This window comes from Giraffa tippelskirchi, chromosome 2 (assembly GCF_054371585.1).
Source record: "Giraffa tippelskirchi isolate mGirTip1 chromosome 2, T2T-mGirTip1v1.2.pri, whole genome shotgun sequence".
Lineage (NCBI taxonomy): Eukaryota > Metazoa > Chordata > Mammalia > Artiodactyla > Giraffidae > Giraffa > Giraffa tippelskirchi.
In genome coordinates this window covers 118,383,936-118,409,526 of record NC_137276.1, presented here as the reverse complement: position 1 = coordinate 118,409,526, position 25,591 = coordinate 118,383,936, and the positions used below count along the sequence as shown (strand labels likewise).

At 43.4% G+C, this 25,591-nt stretch overlaps 1 protein-coding gene across 2 annotated transcripts in view; it reads right to left on the bottom strand.

Annotated features, from left to right (window-relative positions):
* MAP3K21 (mitogen-activated protein kinase kinase kinase 21) overlaps positions 1–25,281 on the bottom strand; it is a 57,966-nt gene extending 32,685 nt beyond the window's left edge. For both annotated transcript variants that reach the window (XM_081570389.1, XM_081570390.1), the window contains exons 1-3: positions 24,131–25,281; positions 7,624–7,804; positions 1,007–1,155 (exon numbers count right to left, since the gene is read on the bottom strand). In XM_081570389.1, coding sequence (XP_081426515.1) covers positions 1,007–1,155; positions 7,624–7,804; positions 24,131–24,950 — 1,150 coding nt within the window. In that variant the 5' untranslated portion in view covers positions 24,951–25,281. The remainder of the gene's footprint in view (positions 1–1,006; positions 1,156–7,623; positions 7,805–24,130) is intronic.
* Between the last annotated feature and the right edge of the window lie 310 nt (positions 25,282–25,591).

Genomic DNA, 25,591 nt, shown 5'->3' with positions numbered 1-25,591 from the left:
CTAAAAGGTTATAGTCACAAGAGAGGTTCTAAGTAAGGTAACTTACTGCCCACAAAAAGGGTTACCTAATAGTTTTTAAAAAGATAAGACCAAAATAGATACGGTCATGGCAAAACCATGCCAGTTGAGACTGTAAAAGATTATTGATCATTAGGTAGAATTAAAAATAGCACATATGAAGCCAAATCAATATTGCCTTTGAACTCCACTAGTTTATTTGATGAAAAATTTATTACCATTCAACTGAATTTTGTATAAATGAATTACTATTAAACTGGATTGTTTTTAAGTTACTTAGTTCATCAAAACTTAATCTGACATCTTAGATCATGACATGATTTCTTTTTCTTAAAACAGCATAATTATTTAGAATTGTTTGAAAATTAGAATTACAGAAATTACCCTTTTGGTTAAAAAAACATACAGATATTCTCTTTTTTTAGAATATTTATTGGAGTATTGCTGTTTCACAATGTTGTGTTAGTTTCTGCTGTACAGCAAAGTGAATCAGCTATGTGTGTGCTTGGTTGCTATATGTACACATGCTACTGCTACTGCTAAGTCGCTTCAGTCGTGTCCAACTCTGTGCTACCCCACAGATGGCAGCCCACAAGGCTCCGCCGTCCCTGGGATTCTCCAGGTAAGAACACTGGAGTGGGTTGCCATTTCCTTCTCCAATGCATGAAAGTGAAAAGTGAAAGCGAAGTCGCTCAGTCGTGTCCGACCCCTAGCGTCCCCATGGACTGCAGCCCACCAGGCTCCTCCGTCCATTGGGATTTTCCAGGCAAGAGTACTGGAGTGGGGTGCCATTGCCTTCTCCGATATGTACACATATATCCCCTCATTTTTGGATTTCCTTCCCATTTAGGTCGCCACAGAGCACTGAAAAGAGTTCCCTTGGCTATATATAGTATGTTCTTATTAGTTGTCTATTTCATATACAGATGTTTTAATGAGTGATTCCCCTTGATCCCACAGACACACAAAAACAGAGACACTCAAATACCTTTCATGAGCTTGGCAAATGGCTCAGGGCAGGTGGACGGGATGGGCAGAGTGAGCTTGTTGACCGCCACCCCGTAGGCCACAGCCAGGCCGTCAATGCCACGATACGGTACCTCTCCTGTGAGCAGCTCCCACAGCACCACTCCATAGCTGGAAAGTAGAGTTTTCAGAAAGTTAAATGGAGTTTTTTCCACACCTCCTGAGGATCTTCAGGACACTGAAGATTCCAGCCCTACAGAATCTCATGCTGTACAGCACAGGACTGAAGTCCAATCATGCTGTTTTAAAACAGGTTTTTGAAATTGCTTCTCTCTGCCTCTCCCTTTATATTTAGGAGATGTGTTACTCATGTTTCCACCTAATGCCTACTAGTAACGGACAAAGAAATCCTGTGGGCCTCCCTGCTCCTACTGGGAGGACATGACACATCTTTTTTTTTTATAACTGAAGGAGGTAAAGTGAAAGGAGAATAAAAACAAGGAACAACTGCAGCAGCCAAGCTCTTCAAAGCATCAGCAGATGTGACGCAGGTGTGTGCTGTGCAGTGCTTAGTCACTCAGTCCTGTCCAACTCTTTGCGACCCCATGGACTGTAGCCTGCCAGGCTCCTCTGTCCACTGGGACTCTCCAAGCAAGAATACTGGAATGGGTAGCATATCCCTCCTCCTGGGGATCTTCCCAACCCAGAGATTGTCTCTTGCATTATAGGTGGATTCTTTACCAGCTGGGTCACTGCTGCTTCAGTTCAAGGGCAAATGAAATTACATACAAGAACCAGCAAACACACAGTAGAAGGATCTTGAAATGAATTTTTAAACGAAGCTGAAGGACCAAATTTCAGTTCACATCCATACTAGAGACTCTAAGTTGGCCCAGTTCAAGGCAGTACAGGGGAGCATAGAACTAAGCCTTGAACATTATACATATTTATTCTCTTCTACAAAACCAGTCAGAACCTTAGTTTCTCTTTGTTGTTGTTGCTTAGTTGCTAAGTCATGCCTGACTTTTTGTGATCTCATGGACTGTAGCCCATCAGGTTCCTCTGTCCATGGGATTTCCCAGGCAAGAATCCTGGAGTGGGTTGCCATTTCCTTCTCCAGGGGATCTTCCTGTCTCAGGGCTCAAACCTGCATTTCTTGCATTGGCAGGCAGATTCTTTACCACTGAGCCACCAGGAAAGTCATCTTTTTCAAAACATAAAGTGCATTCAGATTATCTTTTGTTTTATTACATAAAACATGGGTCACTCTTGACACTCACCTGGCTTTAAAACACATAAGCATGGGGAGGGGACACGGGTTTGTACCTATGGCTGATTCTTGTAGATGTATGACAGAAAACCACAATATTCTCTACACCAATTATCCTTCAATTAAAAAATTCAAAAAAATATTGAAATGCAAAAAAAAATTAGCATATAAGGAAGGAGCATATTTGCTTTAAGCTCTATTAACATAAGGGGTTTCCCTTGTAGCTCAGTCAGTAAGGAATTTGCCTGCAGTGCAGGAGATCTGGGTTCAATTCCTGGGTTGGAAAGATCCCTTGGAGAAGGAAATGGCAACCCACTTCAGTATCCTTGCCTGGAGAATCCCATGGACAGAGGAACCTGGCAGGGTACGGTCCATGAGGTTGCAAGAGCTGGACATGACTTAACGACTAAACCACCACTATTAACATAAGAAGTACAGTGCTATTCACTTTTTTAATCTTTTCAAACTTTATTAACTAAGGTAAAAAAAGTTTGAATTTTTTTATGTTTGTGTGAGTTAAGTTTTATTTGGGGCCATAATGAGGACTATAGCTCAGGAGACAGCATTTCAGATAGCTCTGAAAAACAGCTCTAAAGAGGTAGGGGGAAGGTCACTGTTATATATGACTCTAGTGAAGTGGGATACTTGCAGCAAGCATAATGTTTTGGCAGAGGCTTGCCAGTCACCAGAAACAGATAAAAGTTTGAAATTTAAAGAAGTAACTTCTCGTTTCTTCTGTTTGCTGCTTATATATGATATTTGAGCATAGTTTTAAAGACAGCAGACAGAAGGCAGTAAAATATGCCTAAGCAAAGGAAAACAGCTCAGAAGCAGTAAAAGTCATTTAACTGTGCATAGTCTCATTTGATTATCTCCTGATCTTAAGAGATATAGTGATTCACAGCATCACAAATACAAAAAGCCCTCTATGAAGAAGACCTGGTCCGCACAGAGACTCTGGAGCCCGGGTGCAGTCATCCTGGCCATGACCACTGCCTTTATAGGTCTCCCCAGTAGTGCCCACTGGACTCTAGACTACACTGGAAACATTCAGAAAGGGATGTAGGAACAACAGAATGTGCCCATTCAAATGGGGCTCTCAGATCCTCCAGGTGATGTTCTACTGGCCCGGAAGCAGAGGTGCTTCCATTCGGAGGCCCCTGAGTCCTGGGCTCCTTTTCCAGCAGGAGGAGTAAGAGGGCAGCACTGAAAGACACCTGGACCTGGAGGCAGCAGACCTGGGGCTGAGCTGCAGGACTGTTACTCTTTGCTGACTATGTCTCCACTCGCATGGCCTTGAAGCTGATCTTGAATCACTGATGAAGTATTAGTGATATCTGCCCCACCCTCTCAAAGCACTGCTTCACATTTTTTTATAAAAGGAATATATAATGCAGTACTTCTAAGTTATATAATGCTATAAGTATTAGTAATTAAGTTGTAAACAGGATTTTTCAAAGGCTATCTGCTTAGTTTCTTAAACATTATCTGTATTATGATGCATTAGCAGAGACACATACTTAATTTCAAAAGTCAACTTAATTTACTGTTTAATCAACAAAAATCATTTCAGAGCAAAAGACCAAAAAATTCTTAGAATAACCGAAAACTGCCTAAATTCAAAGAAGCTTCCTTGCTATTTTCAATAGAAAATAACAAAATTAAAACAATAACAATACAACTTTGCCTCTTGGAAGTTTCAGAGAATGAATAATTTAGGATAGGTCATTTTTCCAGAGAGAAATAGTCTGGTAAGAACCAATCTGGGGAAAAAAAAAAAAGAGAACTATTTCTATGGGACAATTTCTAAAGCATATTTTTCTGCTATTTCAAAATTTCTAAATTTAGATTTATAAATTTCTAAATTTCTAAAGCACATTTTTCTGCTCTCTGAAACTCAGTGGGGTATAGTATAAAAAGCCCTCGGCTGAGAACATAAGTGGTCTAATGATCAAGGGCTGTGGTGGCAGGAACATGGCTCTTAAGCCAGGAATCAGCGCCTGCTATTCATTAGTTTTACAATTCGGAGGAAATGTCTAAACCTGTCAGTGTGAAACTGGGGTAGTCACAGGAGTCACAATAGAAGTTCAGTGATAATATTTGTCAGAGTTATCTTGTAGGGTAGCAGCTGGTAAGGAGGGAAGAGGCAGAGAGAGGATGATCACTAAATACACTAGGATATATATATATATAATACTAGCCCCACAGACCAGGGCGATGCTTCTTGCATGCAATTATTTTTATGGGAATATTACAAGGGAGGTTCTAAGGCAAAGGTCTGTGTAGTTCAGAGGGACAGCCTTCCCTGCCTTCCACATACTGACGCTTAGGATTCTGCTTTAACATATTGATGCATTCTGGAGATGTGTGCGGACGTCTGGCTCCACACCAGGTGGCTACGGAGGTCAGTAGTTTCTGGTCTTTTTCATACATTTTATGCTGTCTTTTGCTCCTGTCGCCTACTCTGCTCTCAACTGCCGTTTTTTGTTTGTTTTTTTTTTCTTTTTTACCAGCTTAGCATCCTTCTCCCCTCTTCTGGTTAGATGCTTCTACTGAAAATCGGACAACCAAGCTTATATTATACAATTGAGAAAAGAACAGATTTTGAGGGAATTCCTCTCCATGAGTGTTTGGACTTCAAGACCCAGGCTGTGGCTGATTTTAGAAATTCTTTTTTTCTTACTTCTTGATTCTATGTTTACAGTCGATGAGGTTGCTATAAAGCATTTATGTAGATTGCACAGCGTTTGTATAGCTTATAATTACATAGTTTATTTTAAAAGGCACACAACTAGTAAAATGGTTATAGTGTTAAGTAATTATTCAGAATGTAAAACTGATTTATGGTACATTTTATGAGTTTTCAGAGTCTTGAAGTATAATTTCTTAAAATAATCACCTACTTCACTTAAGTATTTTGGCATTATATGTTCAGAAAATTATTGTGATTAAGTCAAGAACAACATATCTAATATTTTATAAAGACACATGTGCTCAGTCTCTATCAGCAGAGTATAAGTCATTAAGTAAGGGGCGGGGCCCAAGCTTTTATATTTCTCAAAATGGCCCAAAGACGCTATAGAATCCCTGGCACAGGTGATAAATTTCTTAAAAGTCATAAGTAGAACAATTAAATTAGACGGCTGTATTTATACACTGCTGGTGGGAATGAGGACTGGTGGAAAACTGTCTGGCAGTTCCTCAAATGATTAACTATATAATTACCTTGTGACCCAGCAATTTCACTTGTCTCCAAGAGAAGGAAAACTCATGTCCTCACAAAAACTTTTTCATAGATGTTCATAGCAGCATTATTCAGAATTAGTCTAAGTGGAAACAACCCCAAATGCCATCAACTGATAAATGGGCAAGCAAAATGTGGTATTATCCATCCAATGGAGTATTATTCAACAATAAATAAGAGTGAAATTCTGACACATTCCATGACATGAACCTTGAAAATATGCTGACTGAAAAGCCAGTCAGAGGACCACATATCACATAATTCCATTCATACAAAGTGTCCAGAATAAGCAAATCTAAAGATACAAAACATAGATTCATGACTGCCTTGGGCTTGGAGGGATGAAGTTTTGAGGGAGATGGCTACCTTTAATAGGATTTCTTTTATGGATTATGAAAATGTTCTAAATTGTGGTGATGAAGGTACACAACTCTATTAATATACTAAAAGCCATGAAATTGCACAGTTTAAATGGGCAAATTCAACAGTTTGTATGATGTGTGAATTATATCTCAATAAAGCTGTTAAAACAACAACAATAAAAAAAAAACCCTGGAGTTTTAATACTAGTCACACAGCATTTTGTGAGCCTTAAATGAAGGCCAGTAAGCTCCGGGTGCATTTTAAGTATAAACGTAGCCGTTTTGTTCTCTGAGTTGTTCTGGTGTGGATGGTGTCTTCACTCCCTAATGAGACAGAGCTGAATGGAAAATGCAGATAACCTGGGATCCCATTTTGGCCCGGCTCTCCATTCCCAAACCAGAAGCTTTAATAGATGATTCAATTTATAAAATGAAGGGCTGATCTAAATTTTTTATTCAAACTCCTTCTACGCTAACATTCTGTGTGTGAATCATGAGGAATCAAAATTTTGCTTTAAGTGAGATTTATGTTTATTTACAGACAGGTCTTACAAAATGGCGTTACTGTTAACTCAAACTATAACCAGTTTTAATCAAACTCAGATTTAATAAGATTCTCCTATCAAATGGAAGTCCTAAGACAATCAAAATCTCAAGTTACCCATTTCGTCATGATTATAACTATCTTGATCAAAACCACAAAACCTTCAAAAAGGCCCATACAGATCTTCCTCAACTTACAACAGGGTCACATCTGGATAATTCCATAGGAAGCTGAAAATGCATTTAATACATCTAACGTTATACAAGGTTAGCCTGTGTGTGCTGTGCTGTCACTTCAGTCATGTCCGACTCTTTGCAACCCTATGGACAGTAGCCCACCAGGCTCCTCTGTCCACGGGATTCTCCAAGCAAGAATAGTGGAGTGGGTTGCCATGCCCTACTCCAGGGGATCTTCCTAACCTAGGGATCAAACCCACATCTCTTCTGTCTCCTGCACTGGCAAGCAGGTTTTTTACCACTGGCACCACCCGGGAAGACCAAGCTTAGCCTAGTATTTCTAAAAGTGCTCAGAACCCTTACATTAGCCTAGAGTTGGGCAAAATCATCTAACACAAAGCCTAAAGCTGATCTTGTGTTGAATATCTTGTGTAGTTGATTGTATACGATACCAAAACTGAAAAGCAGGGTGTTTGTCTGGGTCCAGAATGGTTGTAAGTGTATGGGTTGTTTCCCCTCTAGATGGTGGGCTGACTGGGAGTGTAGCTCACTGCCTTTGCCTGGCCTCACAGGAGACGATTGCACCATGTGTCACTAGCCTGGGAAAGACTGAAACGCCAAATCCCAAGTACAGTTTCTAGAGAGTGCACTTTTGCACCACCGTAAAGTCAAAAAAATTGTTAACTGGAATGACCACAAACTGGGGACCATCTTTATTATTCGTTATGCTCAGAATTATTCAATACTTTGGGACTCACTGGGGCTTCCCTGGTGGCTCACATGGTAAAGAATCTGTCTGCAATGCAGAAGACCCAGGTTCGATCTCTGGATTGGGAAGATCCCCTGGAGAAGAAAATGGCAACCCAGTCCAGTATTCTTGCCTGGAGAATCCCATGGATAGAGGAGCCTGGTGGGCTACAGTCCATGGGGTCACAAAAAGTTGGACACGACTGAGCAACTAATACTTGGGACTCATTTAATCGAAGTGCAGCAACCAGTTTCCGCTAACATCTGCAAGAGCAAAATGCATGGTGCTTACTTACCTCCAGATATCGCTTCCCTTGGAAAACAAAGAAGACTTGATAACTTCCGGGGCCATCCAGGCATACGTGCCTGCTGTGCTCATCCTGGTAGTCCTGTGCCATTCTCTCGCCAAGCCAAAGTCTGTAATCTTCAGTGTCTTGTTGCAGATGTCATCATACTCTGTCTTCTCGAGTAACAAAACTAAGGGAAAAACAAAGGGAGAGTGTTTGCATATTTTTATAATTTTTCAGTGGCTTTTAAAATACAATCTTTACTGCACTTAGCAGTGAAGAGAAAAAAACCTGCATTTTACCATTTTATCTTATTAATACATCATGCTTTTCATAGCCTTTAGTGGGTCATTTGTGCCTGAAGTTACAAGTTTAAAACAATCCAGACACAATACAGCTTAGCATCTTTATGAGAAAGTAAATGATTTCTAGGGGCAAGAAACATTTAACTGAGATATCACAGGGAGAATCAGAAGTCTGTGAAAGTTTATGTGACAGGAAAATAATACACGGTTTTCTTCCAAGAAGTTAGGTCCTGATCTAAAATGTAGTCTTTTCTACTGAATGTATTAGAATATTGCAAGTAGACGGCCTATTACCATAAATCATTATTATCAAAGATTATCTTAAGTTTGCCAAATGCGAATAGACATGTTAACCCATTAAGTTATTTTATGAGATTGGACTGCTTTACTTCATTGAGTTATGGGGAATCATGGAATATTTTAAAATGAAGGTTTATTGAGGTATAATTTACATAGAGTAAAACTCACCCTCTGAGGGTTACTGTGATGAGTTTTGACAGATACATATAATCCTGTAACCACCACCACCAAGAGAGAGAATTTGCATACCTTGGAAAAACTCTCCCATGGAGCACTGCCCTCAGACCTTTCCCTTCAGCCTCCAAAGCCACTGATCTGATTTCTGTCCCTCTTCCAGGATGTCATACAGGATCATTAAGTAGTCTTAATGATCCTGTATGACAGGATAACCCATTATGACAGGATAACCCCTTAATAACCCATTAAGTTATTTTATGAGATTGGACTGCTTTACTTCATTTTACTTCATTGGATCAGAATGAAGCAAAAAGTAAAAATTTCTAAGAAACATTATTCAGATGCTGGTTTCCCCAGCCCCCTGACAAAATACAGGAGTACAAGAGCAGCTTTCAGGAGCTGAGCTGAGGTCAGGGCTGCCCTGAGCTCTCACGTGTGTGCGTGTATGCTAAGTCCTTTCAGTCGTGTCCCTTTGCCACACTCACGTAGCAGAAGCTAAAACAACGTGCTTCCCATCACTGCCCACCTGCACCTACCCACCCCGCCCTTCCCCAAGCCTTGGGTTCCTCTCTCCCCTGGTTGATTTCTCTGCCTATAACCAAGCAGAAATGTCCCACTGTTTTCCATGAGGCTCTGATGCAGCTCCGTATCTATGCTGCTCCTTCCCATTTGCTACAAAAGGGATGGTTTAAACCTACTGTGTTTTCTAACTTATCTCCTTGCTCTTTCCTTAAAACCCTCCTTCTAGCCTGCAGCTCATTTATTCCAGTTCAACCTAATGCCCCACAGACATGAAATTAAAAGATGCTTGCTCCTTGGAAGAAAAGTTGTGACCAACCTAGACAGCATATTAAAAAGCAGAGACATTATTTTGCCAACAAAGGTCCATCTAGTCAAAGCTATGGTTTTTCCAGTAGTCATGTATGGATGTGAGAGTTGGACTATAAAGAAAGCTGAGGGCCAAAGAATTGATGGTTTTGAACTGTGGTGTTGGAGAAGACTCTTGAGAGTCCCTTGGACTGCAAGGAGATCAAACCAGTCCATCCTAAAGGAAATCAGTCCTGAATATTCATTAGAAGGACTGATGCTGAAGCAGAAACTCCAATACTTTGGCAACCTGATGCGAAGAGCTGACGCTTTCCCTAATGCTGGGAAAGACTGAAGGCAGGAGGAGAAGGGGACGTCAGAGGATGAGATGGTTGGATGGCATCACCAACTCAATGGACATGAGGTTGAGTATTATGGGAGTTGGTGATGGACAGGGAGGCCTGGCATGCTGCAGTCCATGGGGTCACAAAGAGTCGGACATGACTGAGTGACTGAACTGAACTGAATGCCCTGCAGATGCCCCTCCCCCACTACCCTGCCACCATCTCACACCCGAATTACACTCCTTCTCTCTGGACCAGATGTTGCCCCTCTCCTCTGTCACCCACACACCACCCCAAGCAGATTCATCTTCCTAAAGCTCTGTGGCATCCTTTTATCTTTTTAAGCCTCTCATGAATAAACTACCAATACATGTCACAATAGGGATGACTGTCAAAACCACTACACTAAGAGAAGGAAGCCCCACATGAAAGGTTTCATACAATGATCCTGTATGACATCCCGGAAGAGGGACAGAAATCAGATCAGTGGCTTTGGAGGCTGAAGGGAAAGGTCTGAGGGCAGTGCTCCATGGGAGAGTTTTTCCAAGGTATGCAAATTCTCTCTCTTGGTGGTGGTGGTTACAGGATTATATGTATCTGTCAAAACTCATCACAGTAACCCTCAGAGGGTGAGTTTTACTCTATGTAAATTATACCTCAATAAACCTTCATTTTAAAATATTCCATGATTCCCCATAACTCAGAGATAATGTCCACACTCTGAAACCTGGGCAATCACAGCCCCTAGATTCACACAGCAAGCTACATGCAAACCATGCCCAGTTTCTCTATGGATAAGCTTCCTCTGCTCAAGCCAGGCTGGCTGCTCCTCCAGCCCAAACAGTATCTGCTCAGTGACATCTTCCAGACACCCCAAGTCAGGAACCATCACCTCCTCCACACTCACATGACTTCTGTATTTCTATGACAGCTCTGTGAGGCACCAGGTACCACAGTGTTTGCATTTACTTGATGCCTCCACTACTGCGAGCTCTGAGACAGTAAGTGTGAAAGAGTGAGTGTGTGAGCGAGGGAGAAAGAGTGTGTGTGTGGTGGGGATGGCAGGAGAGGAGAAAGATGGTAAGAAACTTGTATGTTCATGCTCACCCGCACGGAACCACTCTGTAGTGTCTGATTCAGCACAGGTGCATAGAGTTTACAGGTGAAATGAACAACACATGCCCATTCTTATGTTTATCGTTTGCTCATGCCAATTCCCATCTAACAGAAATAATAACCAGTTCATAAGAGTCATTTGTAACTGTCAATATTCACTATATTCCTTGTACTTTACAGGTGTTATTTCATTTAATCCTCACAAAAATCACAAGAGATAGGTCTTCATGATCAGAAGATAGTTAGTACTGAAAAAAAATTGAGCAACACAGTGAATCCAATCAAACAGTAATCCAAATTTCAGAGTTAATAGAGTATATGTCTGTGTGTGTCGGGGGGAGTTATTATTCAGGTTTCACCTTGAAAAATAACAAGAAAAAAGTCTATTTTAACCTTTTTGCAAGTTTTTCTAAATGTCCTATGGACACCTAATAACAACATATGAGATACAAAATTTTAAATATATTGTGCAGGATATAAGATTAATATAAATTAATTAGATATATTAATCTATTATATTTAAATTGTTAATGACATCATTCAAGATGCTCCTATTGTTATTTCTTCTGTACTTGATAAAATAGTCTCAGAGAAATGTTAATATGATTATGTATTTTGTTCTTTTCCCTTATATTTCTTCTGATTTTCGTTTTATGTATCTTTCTTGTCTAATGATTTATGATGTCCATCTTCTTTGTAAACTGCACCTTTTATCATTAAAAATATTCACCTTTGTTTCATTTAAAAATGAATAAATTAACTGATTTTATTTTTTTGTAAAGCTTTTTATTCTTTAACAACATTTTTGTCATTGTTTAAACTGGGCACTAACTCTTACAAGGACAAAAATGAACAAGCATGGGAGATTTCTTAGAATAAATTATCCAAACAAAACTGGAAACAAGCATAAGACATTCTTCGTGTTTGATCTGTGGAAAAGGGGAAGCACTTTCCCAAACATTATAGGAATAATCAGCATTGACTGAGCATATTCTGTCTGGTACACTTACAGGTATTTTAATCAGATAACCTCCACCACAGTGCTACAGATAGATATTATTTATCACCTGTACTTGATAGATAAGGAAACTGAGACACAGAGATGCTGAGTAATCTGTCCAAGGTCACGTAGCTAAGGAGCAATGCCGTTCAGGCTGTCTGACCACTGGGTCCATGGTCCTAACTACTGCCTACATTGCTCAGTTGACAGCTGTTATAAATTTTTCACAAGTGCTCTCTTGATCCCTTGGAAATCTCCTTGTATTCAGGAGCCCATTGTCCTCCTTTCTGATTTCCTGCCATTGGATAATTGTCACGTGACCTAAGTGGCAGCCCTGTGGCATCACAACGGAAGCATGCATGCCAGGGCAGACTGCTCGGTTTGGACTCTGTGCTTTTGCTTCCTGTCTGTCATGGGAATTATGACAGTGCAAACATCATGAGGTTGTAGGGAGGAAGAAATGAAGACACATACAGTGCTCAGAACGGTGTCTGAAACACAGTTTCAGTAAGGATTGCACATACATATACCCACATACACCCTTCATCAATGGGTTTGAAAGCGTTTTTGGCAAATCTTCAAAATCACTTTCACGGATCTCAGGAAATCCTATCACTTTGCAAGGCTTGAAATTTCACTTTGTGATGGATTCACATTGGTGACATCAATTTAGACAGTCACAGAAGTCACAGAGTTAATGCAACATGAGCTAGCTGAGGGGGGACTGATTATATAAGTTGCCAGTTATGAATAAATACTGTTGTGCTGTTAATGTTCCTTCCCCTAGAACTTCTAACTAATATGCAGAGAGCAAGGACCCCCTTCTATCCCCCCAACATCACCTAAGGCAGTACCTCATACACCAAACACTCAATAGAATAGTTTTTATTAATGATAATTATTAATATCACCAGTTATAATAAGGATATTGTCTACCACTAACTAATCCTCTTCTATGTAGAGTTGTCTCCATTTCATGTCTCATTGGACCTTCATGCCATTCTGTGACAGTCTGGAATTTACAGTTTCCAGGTCACAGTTAGAAATGTAACCCAGATTATATGGCTTTCATACAGGGCCTGGCTTCAGATCCCATCTGAAGAGCATGCATCTGAGCAACCAGGCACAAAGTGGGCGCACCAAATTCTAGGCCACAGAAACAGACAATTCTTGCTAGCAACTCAGTCTTCCTTGTTACTAATAACGCTACTAGTTACAAAAAAGGAGCAGAATAATCAGAAATGTCACTTTGTTAATTTTTGAATTTTCCTTTCTTCCATGTCAGTTTGCTGCTGCTGCTGCTGCTAAGTCGCTTCAGTCGTGTCCGACTCTGTGCGACCCCATAGACGGCAGCCCACCAGGCTCCCCCGTCCCTGGGATTCCCCAGGCAAGAACACTGGAGTGGGTTGCCATTTCCTTCTCCAATGCATGAAAGTGAAGTCGCTCAGTCGTGTCTGACTCTTAGTGACCCCCTGGACTGCAGCCCACCAGGCCCCTCCATCCATGGGATTTTCCAGGCAAGAGTACTGGAGTGGGGTGCCATTGCCTTCTCCATGTCAGTTTAAGGTATATTTATTTCTCAATGCTGATTCCTCATAAATATCAAGAAAAAAATCAATATCTGATCCTTTAAAACCCTGTATACTTGAACCACAGAAACAAAAAATAGATAATTAGCTACAGGGACTTCCCTGTAGCTCAAATGGTAAAGAATCTGCCTGCGATGCAGGAGACTGGGGTTCAGTCTCTGGGTTGGGAAGTTCCTCTGGAGAAGGGAATGGCAATCCACTCCAGTATTCTTACCCAGAGAATCCCATGGACAGAGAAACCTGGTGGGCTATAGTCTGTGGGGTCGCAAAGAGTCGGACACAACTGAACGACCAGCACACACACACACAGCTAATTCATCAGCTGTATGATGTTTTTCCCCTCATAATACACACTGATTTCACTTTTAAACGATGATATCCTTACACCATACAATACTCTACATTAATGGTCAAGTTGGCTTGCAGTTCTATATAACTGTGTTTTCCAAGACACTTTCAAGTATTTTATCTCCTCCTTCTGATAAACATCCAAACAGGAAGGCATGAGGAAGCCTTGATTAAAATGGGCATTATAACCAATCCACATCCTCAGGCCCCAAGTAACGCCTGGCAGTCTATGAGAAGCAAAATACCTCAGAAAGCCAACTCTAAAATAAAGGCAGAACTACCAGTGAGAAGTAAACACTCAATATTTAAAGAGGATTGCATCTCTAAAGCAATGCCACGGCAGAATGCACTATTAGCAGCCACTGCATTGGCAGCTTTGAAACACCTGCCCCCACCTGGAGCCCAAGGTTTCCACAGAAGCTTTGAACTAACAGAAAACAAGTTAAAATAACACTCTGAATGTCAAACGTTTAGCCTTTCCATGAAAGGCCCATTGTTCTGGATTCTATTTTAGAGGTGTTCAGCAGAATTCTTCACATTCCTTATCTTTTGGGCAAAATGACCGAAACCAAAAATAGCCAGTATCCCGACAGGTAACGTGACCGGGCACCTGGCCAGGTTTCAGCGGAGGACAGGCTGGTGGAGCTTCCGCTTCCTGCCCACTACCAGTAAGAGGACCCCAAGGAACAACCATGCATGAAGCGGGCTCATCAACTTCTGGGCCACAGAAATTAGTCAACTCTTGCTAGCAACCCAGAGACGAATGTTTGAGCCCCTTTTTGTGCGACTTCAGTAAAGATTTTTGACCCCTGTTAGCCCCATTCTTGAACAATCAGCCTTTACAACCTCTGTTTTGTCTACTTACTCAACCATGAGGCACTTGATTTTTTCCAGCTCCTTTGAAGTTTCACTTTGGTATTTTCCGAATTATAGTATATAATGTATATATTTTTTAAAGCAATTACAACGTATCCATTCTATTTCCTCACCATTTATGGGAGTGCCAGTCCAAATTCCATTTGAGTCAAATAGGTTCATTTCAATTAACCTTTAACTAGGACTATGTTATAAAAAATAAAAAAAGTCTGTAAGAAACAAATCAATTGAGGACAGCACCAATGTGAAAGAATATATTAAGAAAACACCACCTCTCAGCCTAAGACAGTAATGTTACCCTGTGAATGTCAAGTCTGAAAACAATCAGCCATTCATCTCCAGGGAAAAAATGATAACTTTCTAAGTTTACCAAATAGCACTGAACTTTCTCACGTTTCTTCCATCTATTCCCACACCTGTAGCACTTATTCACTCACCAGTCTCTGGAGGCCTTCATCTTGGTCTTCAAGTCCCTTCTCAATCTCATCTCCATGTCTTTTCAGCTCTTCCTGGACTTTCCAAAAGGAATCCTACACCCTAAAATTTCTGTACACTAAAGGCCACTTCTAAAAAACATGACATTACGTTAGTGTCTCCTTGCTCCTGGTGCCAGCTGTGTGGACCTCCTCCCCCTTGCACCCTGCACAAAACCACACCTGGCCTCCTCTTCCCATGGAGGCATCCCAGCTCCAGCCCTGGATTCTCGCTGCAGCACCTACTGTGAGACGGCCTTCGGGTCCACTGGCCTTTGGAATCTCAATTTCCCCTTCTAATAAAAAACCAAAAAAAAAAAAAAAAAAAAAGGACAGCTTTGCCATTCTCTCCCTGCTCCCATATTATGCTGCTAAGCTGCTAAGTCACTTCAGTCGTGTCCGACTCTGTGCGACCCCACAGACGGCAGCCCGCCAGGCTCCCCCATCCCCGGGATTCTCCAGGCAAGAACACTGGAGTGGGTTGCCATATTATACGAGCCTGTAAATACCATGTCCCCCTGGGTGCCTTCCCTCAGGGCTTCACTAGATGTTCTCTGTACTTCTAAGGCACTTAAGCTGTGCCACTACCATTACACTTAAACACTGTTGGTCTCATCTCTAATTAAATTATAAGCACCCGGAAGATAGAATGTACACCTAACACATTGTATTCGTTTATTTCTATTGCACAGCAACTATCATTTTTATATACTTAATAAACAGTTGCTAAGTGAGTGACTACTATAAGGGGAAGAAGGAACAGGAAGAAGACGAACCTTTTCATGTTAAGTCAGCTGCTGAGTATAGAAAACCAATGCACCTGTTCCTCCTAAAACAGTACAGACTGCTTTAGAAATAATGATAACAAAGTAGTTATTTGGATATTGACCCATCAGCTGCAACTGACGCAGTTGATCGTTCTCCCCTGAACCCTGTTCTTCTTTGGCCCCCAAGTGTCACAACACTCTCTCACTTTCATTCCATTACCAGCTGCTCCTTTTTCCGGTTTCTCCCTCTCTGCAGGGCCTCTAACCCCTGCTGACCTCCAGCACTCAGCCCTCATACCTCTGGTCTTTCCTATTGGCACTCAGTTCCCAGATAATGTCAGCCACTCTCAGGGCTTTACATGCCACGGACATGTTGCTGACTCCCATGTGATCACTTCCACCCTAGTTCCTTGTATGTTCTCAAAACCGCAGACTGTGTGACCTGCTGCAGTGTCACTCAGAGCCCAGGCCTCGGTTCAAAAACTTTCCAGGGGACAACCCCTCTCTCCCGGGTGCCCCATGATTCCCTTCCATGCCTCTCTTGTCACAGCGGGCTCCTACTCTGGGGAGTGATTTCTGTTCTTCAACCAGAGATTGTTTCTGCAGGTGATCAACTTTCCCACTTCTTCAGGTTTTGCTTCCTTTTCTGGAAGGTCTTTCTTAACCACACGCTAATCTTGAACTGCCTACTCCAAAACTGTAACCTTCCTTTTCAACTTTTAGTTTTTCTACTAAGCAATTGGGCTTCCAAGGTGGCATTAATGGTAAAGAACCCATCTGCCAATGCAGGAGACTAAGAGACATGGGTTTGATCCCTGGGTCGGGAAGATCCCCTGTAGGAAGGCATGGCCACCAACTCTGGTATTCTTGCCTGGAGAATCTCATGGACAGAGGAACCTGGCGGGCTATAGTCCATAGGGTTGCAAAGACTGAAGTGATTTGGCACTTATGCACTAAGCAATTACCACCCTCCACCATACTACATCTTTCACCATTTACCCTCTAATGTCCACACTGCCCACTGGCGTGTAAATTCCAAGAGGGGAAGAACTTGCTCTCCACTTTGCTTACCACTGACTACCCAGAGCCTGAACCATCCCTGGCATGCAGTACACAGTCACTAAATGACTGTGGTGTGATGAATGAGTCAGCCCACTATATACAAGGACAGAGACCTCTGCAAGTTCCAGACGCGTGATCAGCTAAATCATGACCTCACATGGCCCTTAACACCATAGACACACACAATATTCAGTTTCAATGAGAAAATTTCTTACATTTCATTGTGTGTGAAACACCAGCGCACTCTATCAGCTGAACATTTTCAGTATTTTGTTGAGGTAAGGAACAAAGCAAACTCATGAGGGAGGAATCTGCTGCAATATTCTACATTAATATGTTAGTAAACAGAAAGTAATATAGTTGATATTATTTGAGTCAATATTTGCAGACAACCTGAAACAAAGTAACTCTTGAAAGTCAATTAAGCCAATAATAACTCAAACCTCCTATATGTAGTCAAGATACTCTCCCCAAATGGCATGTGATTTGCTCTTTTTCAAAAAGCATAAAAAACGTCCCAGTAATGAATTCAGGTGCTGTGCTTAGTTGCTCTCATGTCCGACTCTTTGTGACTCCATGGACTACAGCCCACCAGGCTCCTCTGTCCATGAGGATTCTCTAGGCAAGAATACTGGAGTGGGTTGCCAAGCCCTCCTTCAGGGGATCTTCCCAACCCTCGGATCAAACCCAGGTCTCCTGCATTACAGGTAGATTCTTTACCGTCTGAACCACCAGGGAAGTCCAATGAACTCTGTAGTGAAACAGTTAAAACAGCAACTGAATACTTCATGCCTTCTCCCTGACCCTCAACTTATCAACCCAAGTTACAAGCAGACTTGCCTAAGTGTGCAGATGGCAGCATTCCTACAGGGAACAAAGCTCGAGACTGTTTCCTTGTACAGCTGGCGGGCCTGGATCAAGGGGGTCAATTAAATGATGAAGACTCTTAACCCCAACAAAAATGAATAAACGTATGATAACATGGCACTATATTTTGCAGAAATAATAATGTCCTTGGGTTATAAAGAATTGTGGAAAGCTTTTAGGTATCAATGAGTTCACACACAAGCAAATTAGGAACTATTTAAAGCACTCAAAGTGTTTCTAAACCATACACAGAAATAAGTATAGTCACCAGCTTACATTTAGATTGCATCTTACAGTTTATTAAGTACTTTGACATATACAGAAGTCAGGGAACTACGTCCTATGGGCCAAACTGGAGAGCTGAATAGTTGCAACAGGAACTATACAGCCTGCAGAGCCAAACATATTTACTATCTGGACCTACAGGAGAAAGTGTGCTGATACCAGGTGTACAGTATCTCAGTGATCCTCACACTACCCTATTCAGAAAGTTTGAGTCCATGAGCCCACTGATCATGAGAAGCGGAGTCAGAGCTAACTAAATTCTTGCTGCTTTTGGGTCAGTTGTACAAATAAAAGTTTAAGGTTCCAAAATAAAGCCAACAAAGTTCTCCCAGCCTCCCCAGGAACCCTTCTTCCACCCCCTAAAATTCCTTCATCAAGGTATTTCTACCTTGTGGGAGCCCCTCAAGTACCACAGAGAGTTTGGGAAGTCACACTGAAATTCGAAGTTAAAATCATCAGCCTGACATAGTAACTGGTCATTATTTTCTAACTCTGGTGAGTCAGAGGGAGAAAGTGCCCTATATTAGCTCACTAAATAAATAGTGATTATAAAAATTAGGTTCTGGTCATAGGTGATAAACAATTTATGCCAAAATTATGTCTAAGTATTTTACTTTTATTCCTGATCCACTAATAATAGTGGGTATTGATAGACATAGTCATAAAGTAAATTATCCTAAGCTTATACACTTTTCTTTGTAGATGTTTGTCTTATAGATCAGAGCACTTTCCTCCTCAAAACTGTTCATGGCTTGCTTTTGCCATTAGACAGTCCACAACTCTTGGCGTGGCATTCAAGGCCATGCTAGCTGTCTGGCCACAAGCTAAACACCAGTCTCCTTCTCAACAAAAGCCAATATCTACCTTTCATTCTAGCCACACCTGACTCCTAACTGTTCACTAAAAAAGCCATCTGCTTTCATGTAGAATGTACCCAATTGCCTAGGAAGGGTTAAAAAAAAAAAAAAACCTAGATTTTTCCCCTACTGTCCATCTCCAAGAGAGGAATTCAGTAGCCAGTATCAGAAATCAAGACTTTCAGGCTCAGTGAGGTTATATAACTTGCCCAAGGTCACGCAGCTCGTAGATGACAACACCAATATTCAAACCCAGATCTGACCTCAAAGCCAAGGTTCCTTCTGGTACTGCATGGTTCTAGAACAGTGCAGCCCTCACATGCCAGTGTGGGAAAGCGGGACTTACAGACGGCCTTCTGAAACAGCGGAGATCTCCTATCTCCGCTTTCCTTTCCCATACTTTGATACACTTGACAATGACTACAAAACGATCTGAGATGTACATTATAAAATGAGCATAATGTGAAAAGTGAAAGTCACTCAATCATGTCTGACTCTTTGTGACCCCATGGACTGTACAGTCCACGGAATTCTCCAGGCCAGAATATTGGAGTAGGTTGCCATGCCCTCCTCCATGAGATCTTCCCAACCCAGAGATCAAACCCAGGTCTCCCACATTGCAGGCGGATTCTTTACTGTCTGAGCCACCAGAGAAGCCCATAAAATGATCATCAGCACTAAATTACTCACAACTATTACAAAAAAGAAATCAGAAGTGGACTATTTATTTTCCAACAAGCAAGCATGAAAATGGAAGGGGAAGATATACTCAATCAAAATCAAGACCCATTTTGACTGCCATTCTTTCAAAGATATATCTTTAGTCAATTTTGTTTCAGAAGCAGACAGCTCTCTGTCACCACTGGGCTCTCTGAACTGATCTCCCTGAACCCCTAGAATAAGAAGAGACCATGGCATGAAGCTGCATGTCTGGAGTAAAAGAACAGACAAGAGAAGGGAAAAGACGCACGTCTCTCAACTGATAATAGCATAATTAATAGCTCCTCCAAACCACTCTTATGAGCTTTTTAAGCACCTTATTTGGAGATCACGCTGGCTATAATTTTCTCAAATAGCTCCTTTATTTACACTGCACTAATGAGAAAAGCAAAAAAAAAAAAAAAAAAAAATTTAGACTCCTTTTGTAGTTTTAGTAAGAGCTCTAAATTGCATTTCATAATAAATATGTCTATTTATAGACTGCAGATGTCCTTGTAGATAATAATATATAATAATTATTCCCAGGAGGCTAAAAAAAAAAAATCAGGATAAAAGATACCTAATCATTGAAAGAAAAAATACACAAATAAGCAGGTATAAGGTCTGTGGCTCAGTTTTTCATGCAGCGTTCATTTTCTGCTTAAAAAAAAGGTAGAACACAGTAAGCAACATTAGTGAAAAAGGAACCATAAATTTGCCATGCAATCTTCTTTCTATCCTGAACTATGTCAGAACAAACAAAACACTTAAGACTAAAGTCTAATAATTCAAACCCTCCTCAGTAATTCACTTATTGTACTATTTGTTTTCACTCCTTCCTGGTAACTTCCCTGAAAACCACTTCCATTGCTCAGCCAAACCAACGCTTTCTCTGGCCTGGACAATTTCCCCAGTCTTCACTCAGGCCAGTTCCTAGTCCATTCTTCAGAGTAATTTTATAAACAAAGGCATTCGATCATGCCCCTCCTCTGCACAAAATGCCCCGAGGCCTTGGACTGATGGCTGGTGCTCAGCGTGAACCCCCACATGGACCAAGGGCCTGCAAGCCACCCCCAGGCCGCGCCTCTCTTCTACTCTCTGCTCCAGCCCTCCGGCCCGCCTTCTTCCCAGTCCTCCAACAATCCAGGCTCATTTCTGTGTCATCAACCCTTTGCCTGGACCTTTGCTTGACTCATTCCTCCTCCTTCAGGTCTCTGTGTCACTTCCTCAGAGTGGCTGCCCTTGACCACCGCGTCTGATGAGCACTCTCCACCCCTCATCATGCTTTCTTTTCTTGACAGCACTTACTGATATTTGCATGACTGACATTTATCTTCCCTATGAGACTTAAGCCCTTTGCTGGAGGAACACTGTTTACCATCTGCTTTCACACTATATCCTGGGGGCTACAAGTTCCTGGTAGAGGGTGGGCCCTCAAACTCTGTTGAATAAATGAGTTCCAGCTCACAATGATTTTTCTCTTCTCTGAGTGCATATAAAACGGGTCCTTTTCACAGTAACCCAAGGTTACCTTGTATTGCTCTCTAGTTGGGATACACAGATTTAGCAAAGCATTTTCTATTTACTTTGCATCTGGGAGTGACAGGTCCTAGCATATTTCAACAACATAAACGATGCTTAAAACTTACTCATTTGGGTCAACTTTCAATCTTTTGCTGTCTGTTGAAAAAGGGACAAAATTGTTTGTACATCACAAGATTGGTATTTATTTCAACAAACGTTGTCTCAGAATGATATGACAGGACTTTAAAAAAGAAAAGACTGATGAGAAAAGAAAGAAAATATATCAAGAGCTATATCTTAGTTTGATAAATTTAAACATTTGTTTTAAGACAATAATTTCTACTAGCTCGGGTCCAAGTAGTTGTATTCTGGCTCTTTGTTACAAGAGCAGACTAAAGAGTAAAACTAAAATTCAACATTGATTTTTTAAAACCTTGTTTACATTATCATTAACTCACTACGACCATTAGCAAATAGCCAATAGAGTCAAAGAAAACATACCGTAATAGAGTTTCTGCTGTACTGAAAAAATCTCAACAAGAAGTTATGGCTTCATATATCACAAGAAGGTTCCAAGGGACCTGCATTATTTCATTGAATAAATAATACCAGAGCCAGGATAAGACAATGTGCTAGATAGACCCTGCTCTGCACCTTTTCGGCCCTATTCAAAATGCTTATCTCACAGAAATTAAAAACTGTAAAAGTGGTTATATCGTAACAAATATTTGGCTAGGCGAGTGACCTAGCCAATTAAGTCGTTTTAAAAGTGCGATAATTCCACTCTGCCTAACAATTACAGAAATTAAAATGCCCCAGGAAGTTTGGCAACTTACTCTGAGGGTGAAAAGTCTTTCAAAAACTAAATTGCAGCCTATAATCACCTTCAGATTACATAATATCTCCCTGAGACACAGTAAGCTATTTGTTCCACGGTACAAGTTTTTCTGGTGTCAATAAAAACTTTTCCCTATTTAATAGTATCAGCACTTTCAAAGTTTTTAGTTTATACACTGGAACATGGGTTAACCTGTCCTTTTGCTCTTTTACCACCACTGGCAGACCTGCCCTGCCTTTGTGAACAGGTCGTATGGACCTTAAGCATTATTACAACCCAACCGAACAGCCTAAGCATAATGCAAAAGTAAGAGTTACAGACCCTTTAAATTCTGGGTCTAAGGCTCAGTCCAACCCAAACTGTTTGCTGGTGTTGGCGATTTGACGTCCGGCAACAGAGTAAGTTTGTAGGATGCCAGGTTCCATGTCTATCACAGAACTACAGCAACTGCCAAGAGCCAAAACCAGTAGGATGCTGCTGCCATCCTTAAAATGCCTGGTTCTGCAGAAAACTCTCAGCAGACAAAGGCTTGTGGGCTTCACTAGGGACACACGGACAGGACACACAGGTCATGTTCTTTGGCAGCAGGTTAAACATTTCTTTCAGTGAAAGAATATTTTAGGCAATAAGCTCGAATTGGTAACAAAGACTGTGTCAGGTGTTAAGCAGTTACAAAAATTAGTACATTTGAAATTGTGCTACGGCTTTACTGCAACTAAAGTAAGTAAGTGGCCTCATGTGGCCTCTGTCAGGACTCTGAGGGCGCACACCACCCCTGCCACTTTTCTAGCTCATATTTTGTTAGAATTTGTTCCTGTCACTCAAGCAGCTGCGATCTAAATTGTAAGACACGAGGGCCAACAGAAGTCATAAGATTAAAAAAAAAAAAAATACAATGCTTATTTGTATTTACCAACACTCATATTATTTCTAGCTCCGAAATGCTACATTAGTCATTTTCAGGTACATTGCTGTAGGATTTTGAATAGGAGAAAAAGTCTACACAAACATACAACAAATAAATCATTTCTTCCTGTCACTCTTCTGTCTTGCAGAGCAGGAGAAGGGCAATGTTTCCATTTGCCTCAGCTCCTGTCCTAGCAGGTTTTACAAGGTTGAAACACATGCAGCTGTGGGAGGCCAATGCCAGTTCTGGCTGCATCCTTTAATCTTTCATGAGATTTCACCTCATTCTAAGACTGTGAAGAGATCTTCAATACTGAAGAACAAACTTTAAACAGCTAATTCTAGTAGCTCTTTTATATGATGAAATTTCATAGGATTTGGGCTGAGTTCCTTTGTCAGTTCTTAATCGACATCTGTAAAACGCACATTTATTTATAAACAAAGTGAATGATACAGGCCAGGTTTTCTGGATTTCAAGTACTTGCACAAGGACAATGATAGATAGATAGATAGTGAAGTCGCTCAGTCGTGTCCGACTCTTTGCAACCCCGTGGACTGTAGCCCACCAGGCTCCTCTGTCCATGAGATTTTCCAGGCAAGAGTACTGGAGTGGGTTGCCATTGCCTTCTCCAGGAGATCTTCCCGACCCAGGGATCAAACCTGGGTCTCCAGCATTGTAGGCAGATGCTTTACCGTCTGAGCCACCCAGGAAGTCCCAACAAGGACAATGAACTTGCTCTTAAATCAATCCAAATGTGCATGATGGCACAAAATAGTGTTTCTGGTCTGCAGACAATTCACTTACACGCAAGCCACTGAACCAATAATGAAATCATACTTCACGAGCAGAGACATCTGAATGAAAACACTTTGGAGACGTCAAAGGACACGAAGCCATATTGAAAGTGGGAAAGAAGAGACCTCAATACAGTCCATGTAAAGCTGAAGGAAAGGGCAAGTTGATGAAGGCCACTAGACAAGACGTGGGGGTGGGGGTGGGGGGGTGGCGAGGGGCATGGGTTTCTAGAAAGGCCTCAGTTGGCAAAGTTCTATCCAAACGAACTGCTTATTGTACCTAAAGGCCAAACAGCACCACGAGGTTTCCAGAAAGTCCAGATCTTTTACAACTGTGCGGTCTGCAAGCAAGTCCGATCTGAATAAAAAAAAAAAAAAAAAGCACCTAAAAGCAACAAAGCAAGGTGTGTCACCTGCCCCAAAGCAAGAAACCAGGGTGCAGATGGACCTCTGAGCCCTGGAAAGTCTGCGCAGGAGGCTTTCCGGGAGTCCGGAGGTCGACTAGCCTATCCAGGTGGACTGCGACAGGCGCAGCTGCGTCTTCCTCTCCCCTATCCCGCTGCCCCGCCGTCCCCACTCACTGTTGCTGGACTTGAGGTCCCGGTGAAGGATGGGCACCACCGCCTCCTCGTGCAGGTAGAGCATGCCCCGCGCGATCTGCACGGCCCAGTTGACCAGCACGTGCGGGGGGATGCGGCGCGTGCGGCGCGGGGAGGGCGCGCGGGGGTCCGGGGTCGCATTGGCGGCAGCCAGCGCGCGGTTGAGCGCTCCGCCGCGGGCAAACTCGAGCACCAGGCAGAGGTGCGGCTGCCGCAGGCACACGCCGCGCAGCTCGATGATGTTGGGGTGCCTCAGCATGGAGAAGAGACGGGCCTCCCGCCGAACGCTCTCGGCCGCCGCCGCCGCGTCCTGCTCCGGGTCGCAGCGCGCCGCCTTCACCGCCACCTCCTGGCCCTGCCAGGTGGCGCGGTACACCTGCCCGAAACCGCCGGCGCCGATGAGCTCCTTGAGTTCCAGCCGCTCGAAGTCGACGTGAACGGGCGAGCCGGGCCGCGGCGGCGGCGGTCTGGCGGGCGGCGGCGCGGGCTCGGCTGCCGGGCGGCACGGCGCCACGTAGTTGGCGGGGAAGATGCCGAGGCGTCGCTGCACCTGGCCGGCCCACCAGCCCTCGTCGCCGGACACAGCGGCGTCCTGGGACAGCACCTCCACCAGCTGGCCGCGGCGCAGGCTCAGCTCGTCCTCGCCGCGCGCCTCATAGTCGTAGAGCGCGGCCCACAGCCCAGCTCCTGCCGAGGCCGAGCCGCCGGAGGAGGCGGACGAAGACGACGCGGAGCCGGTGGGGGCGCCCCGGGCCGGGGATCCCGGCCGGTCAGCCGCGCCCTCGGCGCCCGGCAAGGCCATGGTGGGTGGTGGCGGGGGGCGAGAATCGGGCGGCGGGCTCAGCCTCCCGGGCGGCCGGGGGCGCGCATCGTCCAGCGGGGTCACCGCCTGCGCGCAGAAAGGCAGGGAACGGGAGTCTGGGCTCAAGGACGGCGAGGGTTCACTGGCCCACTACCCAGAGGCTCCGGCTTCAGCCCCCGTTCCTCCTCTGCTGTCTCTGCTGCTGCGGCGATCCCCGCGGCCGGCAGCCCTGTCGCTCCATGGTGGCGCGCTGGGCCTGCGGCCGGCCTGCAGCACGTTCGGCCTAGCAGCCGCCGGAGCCCACCCTCTCCCGGCACGGCCCTCCCTACCCGGGTCCGTCCCGCCCCCTCCCAGCCCATCCCTCCCCGTCCCACGCGGGTCCGTCCCGCCCCTTCCCGGCCCGTCCCGCCCCCTCCCGGCCCGTCCCGCCCCCAAAGCCTTCACAGTACTCAGGGCCTGCCCGGCCCTCAGGGTCCGCGGCCGTCTGGGCCCGCCCCCTCCGGGGGTGTTTCCCTCTCCGACCAGGGCACACCCCGCCTCCAGGAGCCGCCGTCGCCTGGGCCCGCCCCCTCGGGGCCTGTCCCGCCCCCAACCAGGGCCCGTCGCGTATCCAGGGCCCGCCCCACCTCACGGGGCCCGCC